Raw genomic sequence first — 22,135 nt, 5'->3', positions numbered from 1 at the left:
TACTGATAAATACTTTGCGCAAAGAATCACATAAAATTTTTGATATTTGATATTTCAATCGCACCGATCCAGTCATTATAATAAAGTGCGTGCAACTCAATACCAAAGAGTAACAATCTTTTAAATCCTGCTGAATATGTTTTCCAAATGGAGTGAATAAATAGAGATTGTAATTTGTGTCCATTATGATCCTGAAAAGTGAACCAACAGAATATTCAGACCTTGCTAACCGTAGGGATCTGCATATTTTGTACGAATAATACGGAATTAATAGTATCTGGAAATACCTGATAAACAGTCTACTTAATCAAATAAATTTTTAGTAATCTTTATGTGGTTTATATGTATTCTAGCAAGAATATACGGGATACTTTGCAAGCAATGCTCAAATACCTATTAAAATTGTCTTACACAACTTCTAAATCGCATCTAGCAAATTAATATGCACTCAAAAAAAAATCTTCATTTCTACATTTATGCATTCAGATGAGTTTTCAAGTGATTAATAAACTTAATTTGCTGCAAAAAGATAAAATGTTCCCTATAGTCAAAAGTTGACTTTAATGTTATATTTAAGGCAGTTAAAAAAGCATATCACATATATTTGTTTCTCTAGACAGAAATTTCAACTTACAAGATAATACCCAAACATACTTATTGAATATAAAATATCTTGTAATCACCACTGTCAACGACTGTGAATACAATGTTTATGTGAAAGCTATATATTAACCTGTTACCTTACTTAACACGGAGTTTATGAATCTAAAATTCCAAACCATAGTACTGGAACACATGTGAGCAAACTGTAGAGTGCATATCAAAACCAACGAAGTTTTTTTTTTTTTTCTTTTCTTTTCCCAGGTTCCTCCAAACTGTAGTGAGTGTAACTGTGTGCAAAGAGAAAATTTGAAAGCTAGTTCACTACTATGCTAGATTACATCATACCTTTGAATACCCAACCCCACCTGATGAAGTTGTTAACCAAAGTCTTGCATGTGAAGAAGGCTCCATGAAATGGTGGCATACCTGCTACTGCTTCCCATAGGTACAGGCAACCGGCTACCCAGGTGCCCTGGACTAGGACTAGGTGGTCGCCCCGAATGGCTGGATGAATGCAACTGCATTGCCCTTCGTGCTCCTTGGTTGATGGCTTCCGACTGCGATGATGATGATGATGCTCTAAAGTTGCTTAAATAATTACATGCGCTGAGACTTCCTAAACTGAGTCTCTGTACAGCCTGCCTGCAGGGACTTGACGCTCTGCTACTACTGGGACTTGAATTACAGCTGCTGGGCGCTGTGCGAGACACACTCCGAGGCAATCGAGACATTCCTCCACTCGACCGTCCCCTATTCCCACCCGCAAACGAGGAACGAGCAAACCGCATACCCAATACCAGCTCCCTATCAGCTGACTCTGCACTGGGACTGGACCCTCGGCTACCAGTAGGACTAGACTCACAACTAGAACTTCGCAAACTACGACTGCCCCGAGGATTCAGTGAATAATTGTTGTTTTCTGAACTGCTTACGCCGAATTGCTTCAGTCCACGACTATTTCTTCCACTGTCATTGTGATCCATGCTTGGACTGGAAGCTCTACTGCTACCGGGACTTGAATGGCAGCTACTGATGGATTGACCAGTAGAATTACGAGGTATCCTCGATCCAGACCAATGCCTTGAGCTCATATTTGTTTTAGATCGAGCGTTTGAATGAGAAGAGTTACTACTGCCAGAATAGGAGAGTTGAGATCTTAGAGACTGCTTTCTAGCAGTTGTACTATTACTTGTAGTTTGTGTAGGCTGTAAGTTTTCATCTGAAAGTGACCTATAACTTGTGCTGGATTTCCTGGTGCGAGGCGCAAACACGCAAGATTGAGGCCTTATTGTTCCACGTCGAGATAAACCCGAGGAAGAAATTCGACTAGAACCCACAGAGGAAGATCTCCTGAAGTCATTCCTTTCGGAAGACGAATGTTTCTTATAACCCATTTGAAATCCACTGCTTTGAGCATGTGTTTTCATTCTATTTCGCATTAAAACTGAGCTTTTAGTTTCACCTTGACCAATGCCAGACATATGGTTATCTCTAGACGATTTTATATTATTATCCTGAATTCTAGATGCCCCTGAATTTTCCATATCATCTGCCTCAGATTTTGACTTCATGGTTTGTAATTTCCTGTCATGCAATGGGTTTTTAGAATTAGGAGAAATGTGTGAATCTTTTTCTGATGTCCCACTAAATTTCTTCAACATTGGAGAAGGTAAATCCATATCAATGGGTGACCGGGAATATCCTTTGTCAGGAATAGTACTAGAATGTCCAATATTTTCTGAATTAGAAAATTCACCTCGTTTTCCAAACCATTCTGGCCTTTTCACATCCCCTCGACTTGGTAATGAACTTTCCTCAACCTTCTGACTCAGGTTCAAATTAGTAGGCCTCATTCCACTGCCTTCCACTAATGAAACATAGTGCTGATGTGAGTAATGGCGAAGAACTTCCTCCTTACTCTTCATACTAGTCCTACTCTGCAGTAGCACTTCTTGAAGATTCGGGACTCTGCTATTTGAAGGCTTACTGAAGTTTGCATTTGATATTCGTATGCCAGCATCAATGTAAAATTCGTCCGTTGAAGGATCAATGGGGTCCAAGCTGTAAACAGACGAAGTAAAAGACTTAGAATTCACATTCCCAGGAGAAAAAGGAGGCGGTGAAAGCTGTAATGAAGCAGCATGATCCCAAATCTCCCTCCAAAAAGCAGAATCATCACTTTTGTACTCTTGATCTTCATTTACCACGTAACTATGAGATTCTTCAAGGTTAGTAGCAAGCTTAGATTGGAGTAGATACATAGGTAAGTGGTGGTAGTACTGGTGCAAATGAGCATGCGGTGAACTCAGAAAACCATCACCTGACAAGGAAGACTCGATAAAATGACTCTGAAGATTTTGTTCTGATGCAAAATGGTTAGGCTGTAACTCAGACTGAGCTTCTTTGCTAAGGTTCTGAGGCACAGATCGACTTCTTTGGGGCCACGTGTTGGCACTGGGAGCAGGATTCGCCTGAGCATTGTCGTCTTTCCAGGCTTTGCTTCTCGTATTCAGAAGCATTTCTTGGGAATCGGGTGAGTGGTGATCATAACCCAACCCTGAGAGGCTAGCAAAAGGACAACACACTCCATCTTTCACTGCTCTCTCTATATGAGGGAAAGTAAACCCGTGGTTGATATTTCTATTGCTATACCCTTCCGCCATTGACTTTTCGCCTGATTCCGAAGATGGCATTACATTATACGTTACAGGAGGCATATTAGTTAGACCTGCATCTTCAGAGTAGGTAGACCTTGTGTGGAATTCTGGAGGTGGTTCAAAAGTCCCTGTGAACACGTTACGCTTGTTGGAATCTCTTATTACATTCGAGCTAATCTCTTGAGAGTGTGACTTCGATCCGCCCCCAGTTACTTCCCATGGTTTATATGAGGATTTTGCGTCCTCCGATTGATAACGAGTAAGTTTTCCCCTCACTATTTTCTGTTCAGACGCTGAGGGAACGAATGGGGGAGGTAGCATGTCTGATGTTGACTGGCAGCGGGTTATTTTCCTAGAAGCAACGTGAAGAGTGCTGTTAGAATACTAAAAAGCATTACAGCATATGAAGGTTAGTAAACAATAGCTACGAGCAAAATGCGGAGAGCAGTGGATAGCAGAAGAGAAACAAGAATAGAAGATACACAGACTAACTTGGAAAACATTCATAAAATAACACTGATCTCAAGTACTGCATTAGACAAATATTTCTAAACCTACACTATTTTTTAAGCAATTATCTGTAAAAGAGAGAGAAGTCGGCAGGTGACTTTTGTGATTCATCAAAATTGATTTTTATTTGTTGGAAAGATAATTGATAGAAGTGTTTCAGATATGTAAGCTTTACCCAACTGAAGAGCAAGTTCTCGTTCGGTATTGTGTTATCATGTAATTAATATATTGTACCGTATAAATACTTGTGAAGAAACTAACATGATTATAACTATTAACTTAAACCCAGTAATGCAACTAACTATTTATTAATATTGAAATTTCCAATGGGAACATCCATCTTATTTATTTTATTTATTTACTAGTGTTTTAATCATGTCTCATGGTTTCCATTATATGTACAGGGTGTTTCAAAACAACACTGACAACGTTTGTGAGGTAATTCCTGACACCAAGATAAGAAAAAGTATAGACCAACCTGGATGCACAAATGCTTCCTTTCGGAGTTATAGACTGCCGAAAACATGAAAAAAAAAAAAAAAAAAAAAATTAAATTTACAGGTCCATAGCTCCAAAACTATTGGACCTACCGTAGTCGGTCAAGACTTCACTTAGGAACTAATGTGTGCCCTATCTAAAAATACATGTTTCAGAATCCTATGGTACTCACGCAACAATTTTTATAGAGGGAGTTTAGCAACAGGCATATAATTTGCAGTGTATATGCAGTTTATACCTCTATAAAAATTGTTGCGGAAGTACCTTAGGATTCTGAAACATGTATTTTTAGATAGGGCACATATTAGTTCCTAAGTGAAGTCTTGACCCGACTACGGTAGGTCCCATTGTTTTGGAGCTATGGACCTTTAAATTCTTTTTTTCCTTTTTTTTTTTCATGTTTTCGGCAGCCTATAACTCCGAAAGGAAGCACTTGTGCACTGAGGTTGGTCTATAATTTTTGTCATATCTAAGTGTCAGGAATCACCTCCGAAACATCGTCGGTGTTGTTTTCAAACACCCTATATATACACACCCGAGTATTTACAAAAATGGCTGTCAAGCCTATCTGTAACACTACGAAAATAAAATAAAGCTATTATTTTCTTTCCAAACTATACATCCTGATAGGTTTATTTATTTTGTTTTCAGAATGTTACAAGTAAACTTAACCATTCCTGAAATGTTTTCGTTTTTCATTATACAATGCAAGGCATGAGATGTGATTAAAACAGTAATATGTGTTTATTTAAACAAATAAGTCACGGATGAAGATGGAAGTTTCCACTGAAAACTTTGGCATTAATCAATATTTAGACGCATTCCTGAGTTTAAGTTAATATTATATACATATACACTTAATGTTAATGTACTGTATAGTTATTCATCGTATTTCTATGTCAAAGAAATCACAGTTCACCTGTTAAAACAATAAAAGAATAAAGTTTAAAAGTCAGGTGGTTTAATCCAGGTACCTATGAGTCATTATTACACAGCACATGATTTATAATTATGGGATATCTGAGTTTAAAATATTTTACTTTTAACCGTACTTTCTAAAGGTAGTGGAATGACTTAAATTTTTTAATGCACAAGTTTTTTGCAGTTGTGTTGCAGCATGAAAAGTTGCACTATTTTGAAAGTACCATTTATGCATGTGACGGCAGGCTGAACGGTAACAGTGTTGCTACCCTCGTTTCGCAGGCCACCAGTAGTGATAATAATTTAAAAAATCTTAGATAGTTCATTGTCAGTATGAGCTGCAAAATCACCACTGATGATTTCAGATTTTCTGTAGGGAAAATTTCAATACACAGAGGGTGAAAGAAGTACTGCAACAATACCGGTAGTCCACGTTGAGCACAATCCCAGGGGTGAATTTTGTAGCTTGGGATTACGGAAGAGGGGAGGGGGGGCAGTCCTTTCGGGCCACCCTTGATATCATCATCCGATCTCCACATCTTTTAAGAAAGCAATGCTAAAGTAACTTTTGGGCGCGTCTGTAACATACACATAACAGTAGTGCCATTTCAAGATATGCTGGAGGGGAGAGCCAAGATTCTTCACTGACATAAGAAACTTTTCGTTAGAAGGTTCTCCGAGAAGAGTTTCACATTTTCTGTTGGTATATTAGTATACAATTGATTAAAATATATGTATTTTTAAAAATCAAGGAGAGAGCAATTACCTTTTCTGCCCTCACTAAATTATGTCTTTAGATAATTACGGCCTGACATATAAGTCTAAAATATTAGGCATATTTGTACATATTTTATTGTTCAGTTACAATCGCAAACTCTCAAGAACCACTTTTTGTCAGTCTTCCTGTCCCTCTCCCTTAAACACTGGCTTCCTCCATTTGAGTGTTGACCTCTGCCTATCCACCCAAACATGGACGGCCCTGTTCAGATCCTCTATAATCCCGCCAAACTGCACATTCTTTATGCACACTAACCCACAAAGAGATATACACTGTTTGAGTGTTAATAACAGAAAAGATATTAAAGGTAACTTGATCAAATTGTTATTATCTGACGCTCTCATGACTATTCATTTGATTTTGTTCTTTTTTCCATTCATTTGTTTTGTTTTTCTTTCACCTATAGTTCAGTTGCCTATAGCGACAAAGTAACTGTCAATATGCCTGGGAATCTTTCCTTTAAGCAACGAAAGCGAATGTTTCTGGAAATGTAAGAATGTGAAAGAAATGCAAAGACTATGGTGGGCAGAATTTGATACTATGCCATCGGATGAGAGGGAAGGAACTGTGTGTGATCTGAAGACGAGATAATGTGGCAGGTATAAAATCAGCTTCTGACGAAAGAAGGGTGGAAGCAGTGTTACAAACTTCACAAGATCCCCTTAGAAGTCCCTACAGCAAGCTTCACACGAATCATGTGTAAGCAAATGAAGTGTTTACTAAATTTTAAATCTAGCAAAATGAAAACCCCACATTATATTGTTGCTTCGCGTAATCAATGAGGACAATCCGGATAGGCGCCTCCAGTTTTATGAATGGATTTGCGATAATGAGCAGTTGACTGGTTTCATTGTTTGGTCTGATGAAGCAACTTTTAAACTGAATGGAACCATCAATCGCCATAACTGTGTGTACTGGGCAAGATACAATCCCCAGGTCATGAAGAACGAGCTGTTAATCTTCCTGGGTTATCAGTGTAGTGTGGTATATCTCTCAGAGGATTTATCAGGCCATTCTTTTTTAAGTGAACAGTGACTGGTGCAAAGTAACTTAACACGTAACAGAAAAGACTTATGCCAGATATTCATCAACTATACCCAGATGATTTTTTTTTTTTTTTTTTTCAACAAGACACACACCACCACATTACTATCGGGACGTTTGGCGATTCCTGGATGAAACATTTGCTGAGAGGTGCATAAGGCCGACGAGGAGATGTCAAGTATCCACCCAGATCTTCTGAGCTAACGCCGTTATTTTTTTTTTTTTTTCTGTGGGAAGTACTGTCAACTACGTACACTAAATGCCATAACAGAGGCAATTTCAGACTGGCTGTAAATCCAATTCAATGCTAACTATATCATGTTTATCGGTCTGTTCCATAGCGTTGCTGGCAATGGAGGACATTCTGAACATATTCCAAATAGAACAACATCCGTAATGTTTTCACCTTTGTGACTTAAATCACATTTTGTTGATTTTGGTTCGAGTTATTAAAGTTCAAAAAGTGTAAACCGCTTTGTAGACACCTTGTATAGTATATCTATAAACTTTTTGGCGCCTACGGAATCCACTGTTTTCTGTCCCAAACAAACCAAAAGTTGGCAACAGTGTAACACGTGACAACGACACGTCGCACTTTTATAAACGGAACAATTACTTCCCATATTCTTAGACAATGTTTACACTTTTTCTGTGGTGTATGATTTCTAAAATACTGCAGCACATTTTTGAAAACACACCTGCAGAATGTGCAGCAATAATAGCATAAAAAGTACAATGGACTTTCATTGAGTTTGAAAACGCTACAACTTTTGTTGGGGATCACTATGGCAAAAGTTGCAATGCATAAAAAGGCCCTTATCATTAAACCAAAACCAACAGACATTCACATTTTCTTTACAACCACTATTTCATTGCTTTTTTTTTTTTTTAAATAGAAAAAGCCTTATTACATATTATTTATTTTCGAGCGAACTATTTCCTTAAAGATGAACTCTGCAAAGCAGACGATTTTTTTTAAGTAGTATATTAACTATTATTTAGGAAATTTAAAATTTATTCAAGTTACAGTGATACATTTTGTTTCTTTCACATTCTGAATATTATTTATTTTGGTTTTAGTTCTAGGAAAACACACTTTCATTATACAAGAAAAAAATTTTAGCAGAGTTTCGTAAAATACTTCTGAGTTCTTTTTTTTCCCTAGCGACGCAAAAAATACCTTGTTTACATGATCCTATGCTTATTTATTTATTTAAATAGGTATTTTAGCTTGTACCCCCAACAAGTAATCAGAGAAAGTGCAAAATGCCTGCACGAAATTAACAAATGTGTTTGGATATTTTATACAGTATAAAACAAATATAACTAATTTGAATATGATCAAAATAAACACATCAAATCAAGGAAGATTTGGTATGTTGGTGAGTTGTTTCTGAATCTATCATGTTAAAGGTATAATACAATTTCCATGACTGTTAATTCTCTGGGCACTAAAGTCCAATATTTGAATTATAGACGCAAAGAAAAAAAACCCTTCCCTTGTTTTTAAATATGCACTCCTCAAATGTTTGAAGTAAGAACATACGGTATCGCCCCCCCCCCCCCCCTTGTCTTCCGACCCACTTCGAACACTAAGTTATTATAACCTTCATAAAGTAAAAGATATCTTTGAATTTTTTGTAACTGTTACCATATTTTAATTCGCTGCAATATTAAAATAAAAACTCATGACATTACTGATAGCGTATTCTCCTTTTGTAGATCGTTATACATCATCCACGATTTCTTGATTACAAACTTTAAAATACTGAAGAGTTCAAGTTAGTCTTGTATCAAGGATTAGTTAAATTAATTGCTAATGTTTTAAAGGAAGAAAAGGAGAAAAAGAGCATGCAAGTAAGGTTAAATATAAAAGCTGCACTATTGCATTATGGAATCAACTAGCAAATATACCATTTATATAAAATATGGTTATATTTATATATATATATATATATATATATTATGATACAATACATTACAATGCAACACAATCACAATCTCAGACAGTATTTTGTTTATTCTATGTGACTTTTCTTAAAATCTACTTCCACATATATTTTATGTAACAGCATAATGTATGGGGAAAATGTATCTAATACTTTTATTTTTAACACGGATTTTATGATTTTGTGGAAACAGAATTATCAAGTTTAAAGTTTGTAGAAAAAACAGAAAAAAGGAAAGACAGAAATTTATTAAAAATGACCGAAGATCATGATAGTGGATACTGTTATTTATTACTAGGAATATTTCCATATTGTTTATAGTAAAAGAGTACATGAAGAAGCAATATTCCATTATTAAAAGATAGCTACATGCACTCAACCGAGAGATAAAAAACTGGTAATTGTGAACCCAACACAAGGCACCTGCGTGTGATTATTCGAATGCCTCAACACAAGATTGTTCGCATGGTGCCTATTATTTCCTTGTATTTTTCCCCGCGGTAAGTAACGTTTGAAGTCAAATTACCTAATTTGTTTTTGAACCACTTTTATACTGAATGATAATAAATGATAAAGATGAGAAGTGAAATTTATATACACAAATATTTATTAGAAAAAGTTTTATGTATCAACGTAAAAAAAAAAAAAAAAAAAGAAAAAGAGAAAATGAAAGGCTGGGTATGTGAAAAAAGTATTTCTCATGGTGATCGAAAAGATATGACTGTAGTTCAAAGTCATAAAATATATATATATAGTATTGTAGCTAACAACGGGTATATTCGTCATGTTTTTGAAAAATTTCTATGTATCGTACTACCTTGGGATGTAAGTAGACAGTGATAATAATAATAATAAAAAAAAGCAGTAGTTCTTTTTGATCTAACAAAAGGATTAAAATGCCATAGGGTCAGAATGAATGTCTATATTCTAGTGGCATCAGTATGTTGCATTGTTGGAATTTCACGCTTTTCTTAAAAAAAAAAAATGTATTCTCTACAGTAGTTAAAAAAATACTATAAATTATTATAAACAAAATATACTGTCAGAAACTGTGGTATTATTTACAAATACATATTTATTTATATTTATATACCATTATCGTTAGGTACTACATGCACTACCTACGGAACACTTATGTACGTTTTGTTAGTTTTCTTAATGTCTCACCTGACGGAGATATCTCATATAAAGACCGGACAATATGCAAAATGATACACAAACGTTTTGTTCAGCACTTGAGATATTAAAACAGTTAAAATCATGTAATATATAAATATAAGTGAAACTTAAATAATGTGTTTAACATATTAACAATAAGATATGTAAAAAAAAAATAAGCACAATATAATATACTCTATCGATTACTAAGTAGAGTGATAAATAATAGAAAATATACGTTAGAGACATTTCCGAACATAAATTACTTAGAAGTATTTTACTTTCAATTACTAACTCGCTGTAATATATTTTATTTTAAGGTATTAAATATATTATCACAAAATAACAGCTCTGTAGACTGACTAGTATCTCAGTCACCAATATATTTGTCTAAGGTTCTTCGTCACGCAAAACATTATTATCTAAACTTCTACCTACAATAAAAAGAATATTTTACATTAAAATACTTCATATTGTGAAGTCGTTCACCTTTTTATTCTTCTTACAAATACTATAATAGTTTAAATATGGATTTATCAGTAGATACAGTAATCTAACTACTATGTTATAGATTTCTTGGCTTTATTATCTGTAAATTTAGTTTTAAGATGCGGCATATAATATCTTGACAGCACTGCTAAAAGGTCAAGTACGAGAAAACAGAGTACTCCTGATTAGAGATCATAGCACACCGTTGTGAAGGTTGTAGAATATTTTTACAGAAAAATGTGTCAAATATTTGCATGTAACTATACTCCAAGTATTAAAAAATAAATAAATAAAGTTTAAAAAATAAAATAAATCTTAAAGTTTATTTTGTAAGGTTCAAGTGAAACAGTAGTATATGTATTCTGACAACCCTACCCCATCTGCATTTCAGAACGATCTCATTTTACCGTATACTTTTACAAGGAATAGTAACTTTCGAAAAGCCAATAGCATGAACAACACAAACACACTGCTGAACAAGACTGCACTTATATAATATAAAAACACATTTGCACGTGACGTTTCGATTTTCTAGCCAAGATCCTCATCAGACGTACACTCTGATGAGGATCTTGGCTAGAAGATCGAAACGTCATGTGTAAATGTGTTTTTATATTATATAAGTGCAGTCTTGTTCAGCAGTGTGTTTATTTTTCTGATTTTATTTGCAAGACGTATGACTATGATTGTGTGTCAGTATGAACAACACATATTTAAAAAATATATCTGCTTTCTTCTTCACATTTTTGTTCTGAAATGCGCAGATTTCTTTTCAGCGTTATTGTCTCAGATTAAGGCAAAAGCCAGGGCACAGAACTAATAGAGTAATTCATATCTGTTATTATTTTCCACTACGATGTAAGAATGAAGTTAAAGTATTTCTAATTACAGAAGTTTTTCTTTCCCTTTGTAATAAATTTTTTCTAGTAAGCTATTTTTAAATATGATCCACAGCATCAAAATTGATAGTACAATAGTATACCTGAAATTGTATGTAGTTAGGTATCTTGTAGAAACATCCTGATTGGTTGGTTTGAAGTTTAGTAATCCATTCAGCACCGAGATTGTATGAGACACGAATCTATAGATTAACGTGGGATCCGAACCACATGAGCTTCCACCTCGCTCACCAAAGGCGCTTATCCTAACCATGTTGCACCGTGAGAGCTCTATTAGAAACTATTAGTCAGTCATAAAATGTGAACAGTCAATCATCATTACCACACCATATAATTAAACTAACTCACTGTAAATGCATCATCTTGATCTTAGTTTCAAGTTTCAAAGGAAACATTCACCTTGAAACGTTTGGGAACTACGTTCAAGACGATGCATTTACGAGTAAGTTATTTCACTTACTGAACACTACCTGCCAAGTCCTTCTTAGAGCTTCCTCACGGCTATGTAGATAGTATCCGCGTCTCTGACGCAGGAGATCCGGATTAGATTCCCGGCAGAGGCTCATGTGGTTCGGATTCCATTAATCTGTAGGTCCAAGTCTCATATAGCCTCGGTTGCTAAACGGGACAGTAAACTCAAATCTAAACTAATCCAATCAATTTATTTCTTTACTCCATTATTACCATATAGTCTTGTTTTTCCATCAATTCTACAATGGTGAAACAAGCTTTTTACTACTTGAGCAAAAATTTACACGATTTTCGCTATATTTATAGTTTCAGTTTTTAATCAGTTTGGATTAGTAACTTTGAAATAGATTGACCGATTTGTATGTAGATTCTTAAGAGAATATTTTCTCCCAGGAAAAGCAGTTATTTTCTACGTAATAAACTTATTTAGATATTATAACCAAATAAATTACACTAAGCATATGTATTTTTAAAGTCAATTGTACAAAATGGCAATTATAAGAAATAATAGGAATAGAAAAGAGAACTATGTTAATTATTTCACAGGCACCTTCCTTTTGATCTGTAAAATCTGTATTGTTAGTGAATACCGTTCTCAAATGTAAATGATTCTGATTATTTTACAATATGTTATTCTGCACTAACTATCTTATCCTGCTGCTAATGTTTCAGAAACTATATTAAAAAGCCGTTAATTTATCTCTTTGTTAGATAGAGTTTTAAATTATCGTCAAGAACAACGGTTTTATTGTAAAATACGGAGTATATTATAAGCAGATGATTTTTTCTTTTGTGGTCATATAATAGGTATTAGGGTATGATTTAATACGGATAGTTAATAGCTGAAATCTACAGGTAACGCTACATTGATGATTTTTTTATGAACTTATTTTTAACGACCGGCTGTATACTAACCTTGGACTAGTGAATTGAGTATTGGACTGCTGTTGAGTAATGCTTGATCTTAAAGGAGATGCTGAAAGTAACAGAAGTAAATTTTAATACTAATTAAATATAATAAAAACATATTCCAGTAGTAAATATTGATATTTGTGTATTTCGAATAAAATGATTCAGTGACATGTACTCGACCAATAATATAATTATTAATATGTACAATAAGTATTATTTATCAAGGATAGACCATTTATGTTGAAAAGCCCTTGTGACTTTTAAATAGAGAAAAAACACTGAAATTTTGTACGATGCACAATGTCAATCAACACAGGGGCATTGTATCACATATTACGCAATACTATCAGATTAACAGTACTGCCAACAGTTATATTTTTCCAAATGCATTACGTCAGATTGTTAAATATTTTGGAACAATATAATAAACGAAAACTTACGATACAACATTTATTATTAAATCTAAGGATGATACATATCACGAACGTCAACATTTTGGAGGCCTCTACAGCAGTAATAACGCAAATGAGGCGGGTGATGTACTCCACATCTAAAGTACCTTCGAGCCCAATACTATAATCATAGTATTTCAAATGAATAGGAAAAAATTACAAACTGAATATTTATTTATTTATTTATTTATTTTGAAAAGCTTTATTTCAAGAAAACTGCTACAAATAAGTTTCACATCCAATCGTATAGGCGAGTTTCAAAAGACTCAGAAATTATAATGCCGTTTACAGAAATATAATAATAGTTCCAGAGAAATGAAAAACATGGGAAGGGATTATTATACTGCTTCAATGACGCATTAATGGAAACTTTTATAATGATTGTCGCTTTCCTTTGCTTCTATAATATTACAGCAACAATTTTTGGTAAATGCTATTACAACATGAAAGAGGACTAAAACTGGAACTACAACAAGTTCTCGTAATTACCTAATTTTAAGTAGTGTTTCAAACTCTATCAATGTTTATCGTAACTTCTGTACAGTTTGAGATATCAACTTGCTATAAAAGAGACTGTTTTTTTTACGTCTGTTGAAAACCATCTACATGTTGATGTGATACTTATCGAAGTAGTTTTTACAAATAAAACGTTTTGTAAAAAGTCAAATTTTCAATTCCTCGTAACTTTATTCCCATTTATTCGAAGTAAGTCAAATCGTGACAATAGTATTCAACACTAAGGTAGTTTGGAAGCGCATTGTTCCGTCCATTTTACTTGCGTTAGTGTTATTCCACCTCAGTTCAACCACCCCCTCCCAGTGACCATAGTGGATTTTAATAAAAAGTTGTACACATAAGCTGGCTAGTATCAAGAGATAAAATAACAAGTTTAAAAGCATTCACGTAAATAAAACCAAAGTTATAAGAAGATATGCACCACAGTGCGTGTGTTAAATATTTGGCGAAATGAGCAATGTTGCTCACGGCACGTTTTCAGAGTCTCACAGCTTTCTAATTATGAATGATATCAAAGTGAAATTAACAGGATTTACAGAACTAAACACAAAGTTTGTACTAACAGCCACAGAATGAATTTCCAGAAATAATTATGATTGACAAAAGCAGAACAAAAAACGAAATAGTAAAATGTTACGAAGTTCAGCATTTTTTAATGGCAAGAAGAAAATGGGTAGGGAGTCTCTACCAGTCCTTGGATACATCACCTTGCGGACTTTCAAACAGGGTAATGACAAAACAGTAGGTCATTTACTTTTGTTGTAATTTAACAATGAAAATGTGAAAAAAAAGCAAAAACAATGAAAAGATACATACATTGGCAACACTGTAGAACAATTCTTATAGCTCGTACGAACTTCCATATTTGCGTAAATGATGACCATATCACATTCTAAATGTCACATAAATTACATCTTGTTACTGTAAGGTATGTGGGAGTTATGAATCTGTAAAACGTAACTAATTTATTTAAATCTCGAGCAGTAACGTACGCACCAAGAAGCAGTGGCACACTTGGGAGTGCGTTGGATTGGCATTTGGGAGGTCGCCACGGATTCATATCTCGCAGCCGACTATCTTGACTGATGTTTCCCAGGGTTTCCCTCAGTCCTACAAGGCAAATGTCGGGATGGTACTTAGCATAAAGACTTGGCCGATACCATCCGAAATTCCTTCCTTTTGTTATTGTTATATATCTAGTGTAAAATGCCGACTGAGATGTACCTGATGTCCGTTAATAAATAAATAAAAATAATACAGTAGTTTCCCCACTGGAAATTGTTAATATAAAAACTCGATTTTTGAACATTTTCGTGTATAATTCTCTATAATACACCATAAGAGGATATATTTTTAATTTTATTTTTACAGAAAGTTGACAGGGTATCAAAGTCTCTCCAAGTCACCCTCCGTAACTACAGAGAAGCTCTCTAATGATTTTCAGTCATTATATAAATAGAAATGCAATCTTTTAGGCAACATACCGTCACTGTATTTCAACATTTAGAGAGCCGCGTCGAAATCATAATAAAACATACCACCTCTACTTTGTTTCCATTTCGAACACTGATCAATAGTAAACATTATTAAAACGAAACAACATTTAGAATATTTCTTTGATTGCAATTGCATAACAGTAATAACAAACTGTAAAAAAAATCGCAAACGAAACATTCAGAAACAAAAAAAAAAAAAAAAAAAAATGTTACTTTGTAGTATAATCTCTTTGAGTAATGAATGGGGAATTTAGGTCTGAATATAATGCGAATAATATACGGGAGTGAAACGTGATAACCCACAAATGTGTTCATCAAAATTTTACGAACACTTACATTTTTACGAACATTTTCGTTTTTTGGTTTAAATCAGTTATTTTTTAACCATGGTTTAAACCAGCCAACCCTGATTAGATGTATAGACTCACATACACACACTTACACATACGCCTACTTTCTCATATCGAATTTGCCAATGATGCTATTTTCATGCAAATGAATAACAAGTAACTCAGATGTATATGGAAACTCATTAATTTCTTTGCAAAACTGTAAATCTAACCTCTTAACTTATTATACTTACATTTAATTGAAGTTGATGGAGTTGAAGACTGAGGCTTTGGAGTGACATTGGAAATTTTCCTGTATAGAAAAAAAAATACTAATAATAAAATAAATTAAAAAATAGGATTATAGCAAATTTGAAATATAGAAATTAATTGATTTTTCTAAATACAGATAGTCACAGTTGCGTAGTGAGTAAGACGTCTACCTCACAACTACGTGGCTCAGGTTCGACTCCCTGTGGTGGAAGTAGGAAAATTTTCTCGTTCTACCTTTGTTTCAATTCGGCTGAAATTCATTCTATTTCTTTACAACCTGGGGAAGTAAAAAGACCGAATTGTGATGTTGACATCACTTCTATGAGTACCGAATATAAGAATTATGGCGCCTTTACTTATTAAACACATGGTTATAAGGATAATGGAAACATCTAAGAAGATATGCTTTGTCCAGTACGGTTGGACCACCGTTAGCCTACAGAACAGCTCTGATTCGTCATGGAATGAAGGCATATATGGCTGGTTCCAGTGAATAACCGGCTAAGTAGACTTTTTTTGAAAATTGAGATTTTACAGGTATAAGCTTCTTTTGGTGAGTTCTACATTGTGTAGAAGCGGCTAAGACGAATTCTTGAAATTGAGGAAGTTACAGTATTTTGCATAACCAGTTATGTCAAAATTAACTAGATAACTGCTGTAAAATTTACCTTTAAACTGCTCTCCTGTAAAATTTACTTTTCCCGACTTAGCCGGTTATTCACTGGAACTAGCCATATAAAAGTGAAATGAAATCTTTGAGTTTTACGTCCCACGGGTATGCCGGTTAGGCTAAAGGAGACTGTGATGATGAGTAATGAACGAAATGGTGGAATGAATAAAGTGGGAGAAACGGGAGAACCCCGAGGAAACCTACACACACGGTGTTTGTCCATCACAAAATTCACTTGGCGGGGGCTGGGATCGAACCCGGGACCCCAAGCACCAGAGGTGAACGCTCTACCACTGAGCCCCCGCGGCCCACCAGCCATATAAGTCATGAGTGGTTTCCAGAGATATATTCTACCATTCCTCATGCACAGCAGCACTCGGTTTCGACAGCGAGGATGGGGTAGAATATCTGCGGAGCCTGAGCTCTAGAATTGATCACAGGTATTCAATAATATTGAAGTTTGGGTATTAAGGAGACCAGGGGATGTTTGTAGTAGTGGTGGGCACAATAAAACTGAAAAAAGGGGGGAAGGGCCGTTGCCATAGAAACAAACGTTTCCATAACAACGAATCCTGTCACTGCTTGTCAGTCTAAAACCGTTTGAAGAAAAGAATAAGTCGTAAGTGGGAATCCTTCACCCCTGGTGGGGATGTTCATGAAGCTATCAGCTTATGTCTAATTACGTTGGAATATATTAGCCGTTTCTTAATTTTGAACATACTAGATTCGATCGAAACGAAAAAACTTTTTATCGGACTTCTAAAGAAAATAAAATCAAATAAATACATGACCGTGTTTATTACATATAGAATTCCCAGTCACGACCCCCCTTTCAGTTTTATTAAAAATAGAAGAAGAAGATGAAGAAAGGAAGAGGAAGATAGAAGAGGAAAGAGGTAAAGTAAGAAGGTGATAAAGAGGAAACTGTTACTGGATATTTTGAGGAATATGGTAAAGGAAAGTGAATAATTATCTAATGGTGATCATTTCCAATAGCTATTGGGTAAATGTCTGGTATCAGGGTGATCAAAGGTAGACACATGTTAACCCATACATCCCCGATCTAGATCCATTTGACCCCAACTACCGAATTATCCCAATCTAGCTCGGAGATAGATGAGAAAGTTTAGTTTTACCGTTTATTTAATATTTCCAGAAGTTTTAGACTAATATTCAATATTTGAAAAATGAACGACGCAGTTGATGGCATGTTAGAAACGACCACAGAAAGAAAAAAAAAAAATCAGAGTATCACATATGTGTCGAAGATTTTGACTTTCACAGTTCTCTCATGATGATCATTCGTTCAGGCTACTTCAGTCCTTTTTACTTCCTTCATAGAGCCAACTTAAGTTAGTATTAACATTCAATGAGTTCAATTGATAACTACCAATAATTATAATAAATTACACATGTATGACAAGATAATTGGTGCACTTAATACTAAACCTACATTTCACTCACACACACATTCATACAGGACAATGTATACTTCGGGTTGTATTTGGTTGAATTAAACTAACCTAACTACATTGCTATAGACATTTATTACATTTCAATAGAAGAAGATTTAGTTTAACATAACAAAAAATTTAATACATGAAAAGAATGTTTCATAAACATGCACAAAAATTCGCTACTTGCAACAAGATCAAATAACACATTTCCCTTTTTATATATATATTAAAAGTTGAATTACATGAAAAAGAATTAAACCAAAGACGAAACAAGAAAAAAGAAGAAAAAAAAAAAACTTCAAGGGTCAAGATATATTTAAAATTCAGTGCAATGAATACATATCGTTGCAGGCAGAAGAGAAAAAATAATTGGTTAATCATTCAAAAAAAAAAAAAAAAACTTTAGTAATATTTTATTGAGTCTTTGTCTCAATAGGAGACATATCGACAGTTTTATGAGTCTTTGTTTTTACGTCGATAATAGCTCCTTTTTTCCAACTCTCTTTTGCACTGTGGTTTGTGTCCATGAGAGTGTTTAATTGTTTTTGTTTTAGCTATAGACAAATAGTCGCTTCATATCACATATATATATTTATATTTCTCATTTTGTCACTCGACGCACTCAATATAAAATTTCAAAGTTTATCAAGGTTAAAAAAATTTTGAATCCAGTCACAGACATTGAGAACATATTTCCATATTCCGGTATTCACATTAAGTTATCAACTAAATTTCTCTTCATTAAATTTAAGACCAGTAATTTTCTTTATAGTATAGATCTTGTAGTCAGAAGATTCTAGTCACTGAATAGTTAAATTTCCGATCGTAGGGGAAGGATTTGTTTCAGAGTCTACTGATAGAAGATTCGTTGGTGGGGCACACTGTTTTGTAGGTTATTAATTTCACTTTGATCTTGCGAATAAATTTGGATGAGGATTAGGGTTATTTTACTTATCTTACGACCTGCTACTCGTTTTACTTACATGCGGTATTTAACATTATATTCAACTTTAATAGTTACAAACATCAGTAACCACTCAACAAAATGTAATTTATTACAATATACGCGGTAACACTATATGTCACAAATAGTTGGTAAAGGTCGGGTGTCAAAAACCTATGGCAACCTAAACAAAACCAGGGTAAATACCGAGCCCATTACATGCATACTCATATATATATATATTCATATTATTCAATACAATAAATTTCACTTTAATATCCATCGTAGTATTTCGTCGACGTTTAAATTCTACATAACCGTTCATATTCGACAAGTATTCATATTTTATAAATATTTATATTTATTTGGCTCAAGGACAAAACAAAAACCCTGACTATCAACATTCACCTTTTTCCTTCATAAGGTTGCAACATTGTATTTCATATGAATAAACCCGATAATCAATAATCATTTTCAGTTTACCAAAGATCCGCGTATATATACAAAAAACAAAATAGCTGGTGTTATTTAATGAGTTGACATAAGAGGTGGAAAATGCAACAAATAGAGCAGGCACGTAACTCTTAAAACTATGTAAGTACATATATATATGTATATACAAAAAAAAATCAATGTTATTGGAAACTAGTGGGCCCAGACTACTAATACATACACACTATATGACCAATCAATAGAAATAAAAACCAGAAATCAGTAATCAATTGATATAAGTTGTATGATCAATGAATAACGAAGGTTTCTAGGAATCTGAAAGCATAGTGTACCTTCCCGTCAATTTCTCCCGTGGTGGATTGAATATCGCGAAAATGGTCCTGAGTTGTGCTGCAATACCTCCACGAATTGCATCCCTCGATGTCTCAGTTAGTACATACGATCGAAATAAGTGAAATGAATATTGTATGTTTTATGAGTTTCAGAAACCGGGGGGGGGGGGGGAAGGTTGAAAAAGTAAAAAAAAAAATCTCGAAGTAATGAAGACAGAGAGAGATAGAGAAGAAGGAAGACGAAGAAATAGTGGCGCCAAAGACTTAAGTGGGAAATAACTAACGCTACAAAGACAGAAATCGAATTTCGCTCTCAACAAAATCCATAGCCAAAATATTCTTAACATGCCAAAAGGGTGGTCTACTCAAATACGTAGACTCAAGGAACGCCCTGCTGCCAAGGATGCAAGTTCTGTGTCCATCAGATCCCAATCCCACAAGAGTTTGGTTGTAAGATTGAAATCCGATCCCCGTATCCGGCCCAAACCAGCAGGTTCCCGGAAATCGTCCGGAAGGTTAGAGAAGGCGCTAATTTAGAATTTCAAGAAAAGAAAAAAAATCATCCGACCTCTTGGAAACTAGAAGATTCCAGAATAGGGATGAAATTAGAGTAATAGCTAAGGTATCCCTAATTAGTAATTCGCCAAAAATAAAAAAAAATTAAATAAATAAACTGAATTTTGGATCGGTGATTTCAATTACCGAAACATCACCGATGGCTACCCAGCGCAGACATGCCACCGTCTGGGACGTCGTTAATTTCCCTCATCTAATTAAACTAAGAAAAGACATGAAAAATACTTAAGGGGACTAGGGGTCGACGTCCGGGTACGCTATCCATGAATATTAATTTAGTAGCAGTTAATTTAATCGGATAGTCCGAACTGAGTTATATGAACACTGCACAATAAATAAATAAGGTAAGCAACAAAAAAAAAAAAAAAAAAAAAATCTCGGAGAGGCAATGAATGCTAAAGGTACAAATGACCGAAACCTGTACTTTTCGATGATCACAGGATATAGCAGTTGGTTTTCTTAATTATCATTTCTGTCAACCTTTAGAAGTAATTCCCACATGATGCTACTCTATCTATTGAAAGGCTTAAGATCTGGGGCTGTTGTTAGGAGGTACATAAATGCAAAGTAACACACAATTCCCAACTATAATTTACTATCCAAGTAGCAAACTCGGTTGGATGAATGCACTGGTGTGGAAGTCAAAACGCGAGAGATTTTTTTTTTTCTCTTTCTTTCTTCGTAAACATATTCGTATTTTCACTATATAAAATTCACTAGGCCTATCCATTTAAATATAGGGGTCATCATTTCATTCATATTATATATCATATTATTAACACATCATTACATTCATTCATTATCTACTAATTTCCACACGAAGTAATATTTTATAAACACCCTATTTCGTACATTTTACACGCAGGCCATACACATATTTACGTTACGCAGTAATAAATATATATATATATAACTATCACAATCTATCACGCTCAAACCACCACACGATCACATTCATCGAACCACGTACTCTTTATTTCGAAGCACCCAAATTGTATTTACCTTGCAGGTTTAAAAAAAAAATCATACATGTATTTACGGAAAGTTAAATTGTCAACGATTAATCTATTTCTGATTTGTTGATAAAACTGAAGCAACAATGGAATTTTCTACAGCTACGGGAAAAGAGAATTTAATACTACATTTTTAAACGAACAGTAACAGCATATGGACTTTACTTCTATTAAGAAAATAGGTGTTCTTTATTTCAGCGGATTATTCATTAACTACTGGACCTAGCAAGCTGAAATTTTCAGTACAGTAAGATCTCATGCTATTTTATACGAAGGTATACTCATCCGAACCGAAAACCATGTCCAATGAAAGTAATTTTTGAATAAATGACTAAAATCCAACAACCTAGATCACTAAGTTATGCGATGTCGTATTGTCAACAAACAATTGAGTACCGAAACCGGACGCTGTGGCGCTGTAGTGGAGGCATAATTTACCGTGTACTGAAATCTATACTTGTACTCATTAATCAGAAATTTAATATTTACTCTGGTTTATTTCTGTTAGGAAAATGGTACTAAATTAAAGCATATTTATACACCGTCCAAATCGAAAATTCACACACTCACACAAAACTACTAACTACATACACCACTGTTAGTACTATACATAAAGACAACTAACTAAACTAAACATGCACCATTTAGTTGCATGCATGTTGACGAAAATAACCTAACACATTAAATTTAAAATACATTACTCCCTCGTCGATATATACAGTCGGCTCTATTTAAT

At 34.4% G+C, this 22,135-nt stretch overlaps 1 protein-coding gene across 5 annotated transcripts in view; it reads right to left on the bottom strand.

The window, feature by feature from the left end:
* The window catches only part of LOC145662613 (uncharacterized), a 450,934-nt gene that overhangs the window by 5,007 nt on the left and 423,792 nt on the right, over window positions 1–22,135 (bottom strand). For 3 of the 5 annotated variants that reach the window (XM_081728341.1, XM_081728343.1, XM_081728344.1), the window contains 3 exons: window positions 15,937–15,995; window positions 12,893–12,953; window positions 949–3,612 (listed from right to left, as the gene is read on the bottom strand). In XM_081728341.1, coding sequence (XP_081584467.1) covers window positions 981–3,612; window positions 12,893–12,953; window positions 15,937–15,995 — 2,752 coding nt within the window. In that variant the 3' untranslated portion in view covers window positions 949–980. The remainder of the gene's footprint in view (window positions 1–948; window positions 3,613–12,892; window positions 12,954–15,936; window positions 15,996–22,135) is intronic. The other 2 variants (XM_081728342.1, XM_081728345.1) reach the window with 2 other exon arrangements.

This window comes from Thermobia domestica, chromosome 10, assembly GCF_964235325.1.
Source record: "Thermobia domestica chromosome 10, izTheDome1.hap1.1, whole genome shotgun sequence".
Classification (NCBI taxonomy): domain Eukaryota; kingdom Metazoa; phylum Arthropoda; class Insecta; order Zygentoma; family Lepismatidae; genus Thermobia; species Thermobia domestica.
Note: the sequence above shows the minus strand (reverse complement) of the source record. Positions and strands in the feature narration are given on the sequence as shown.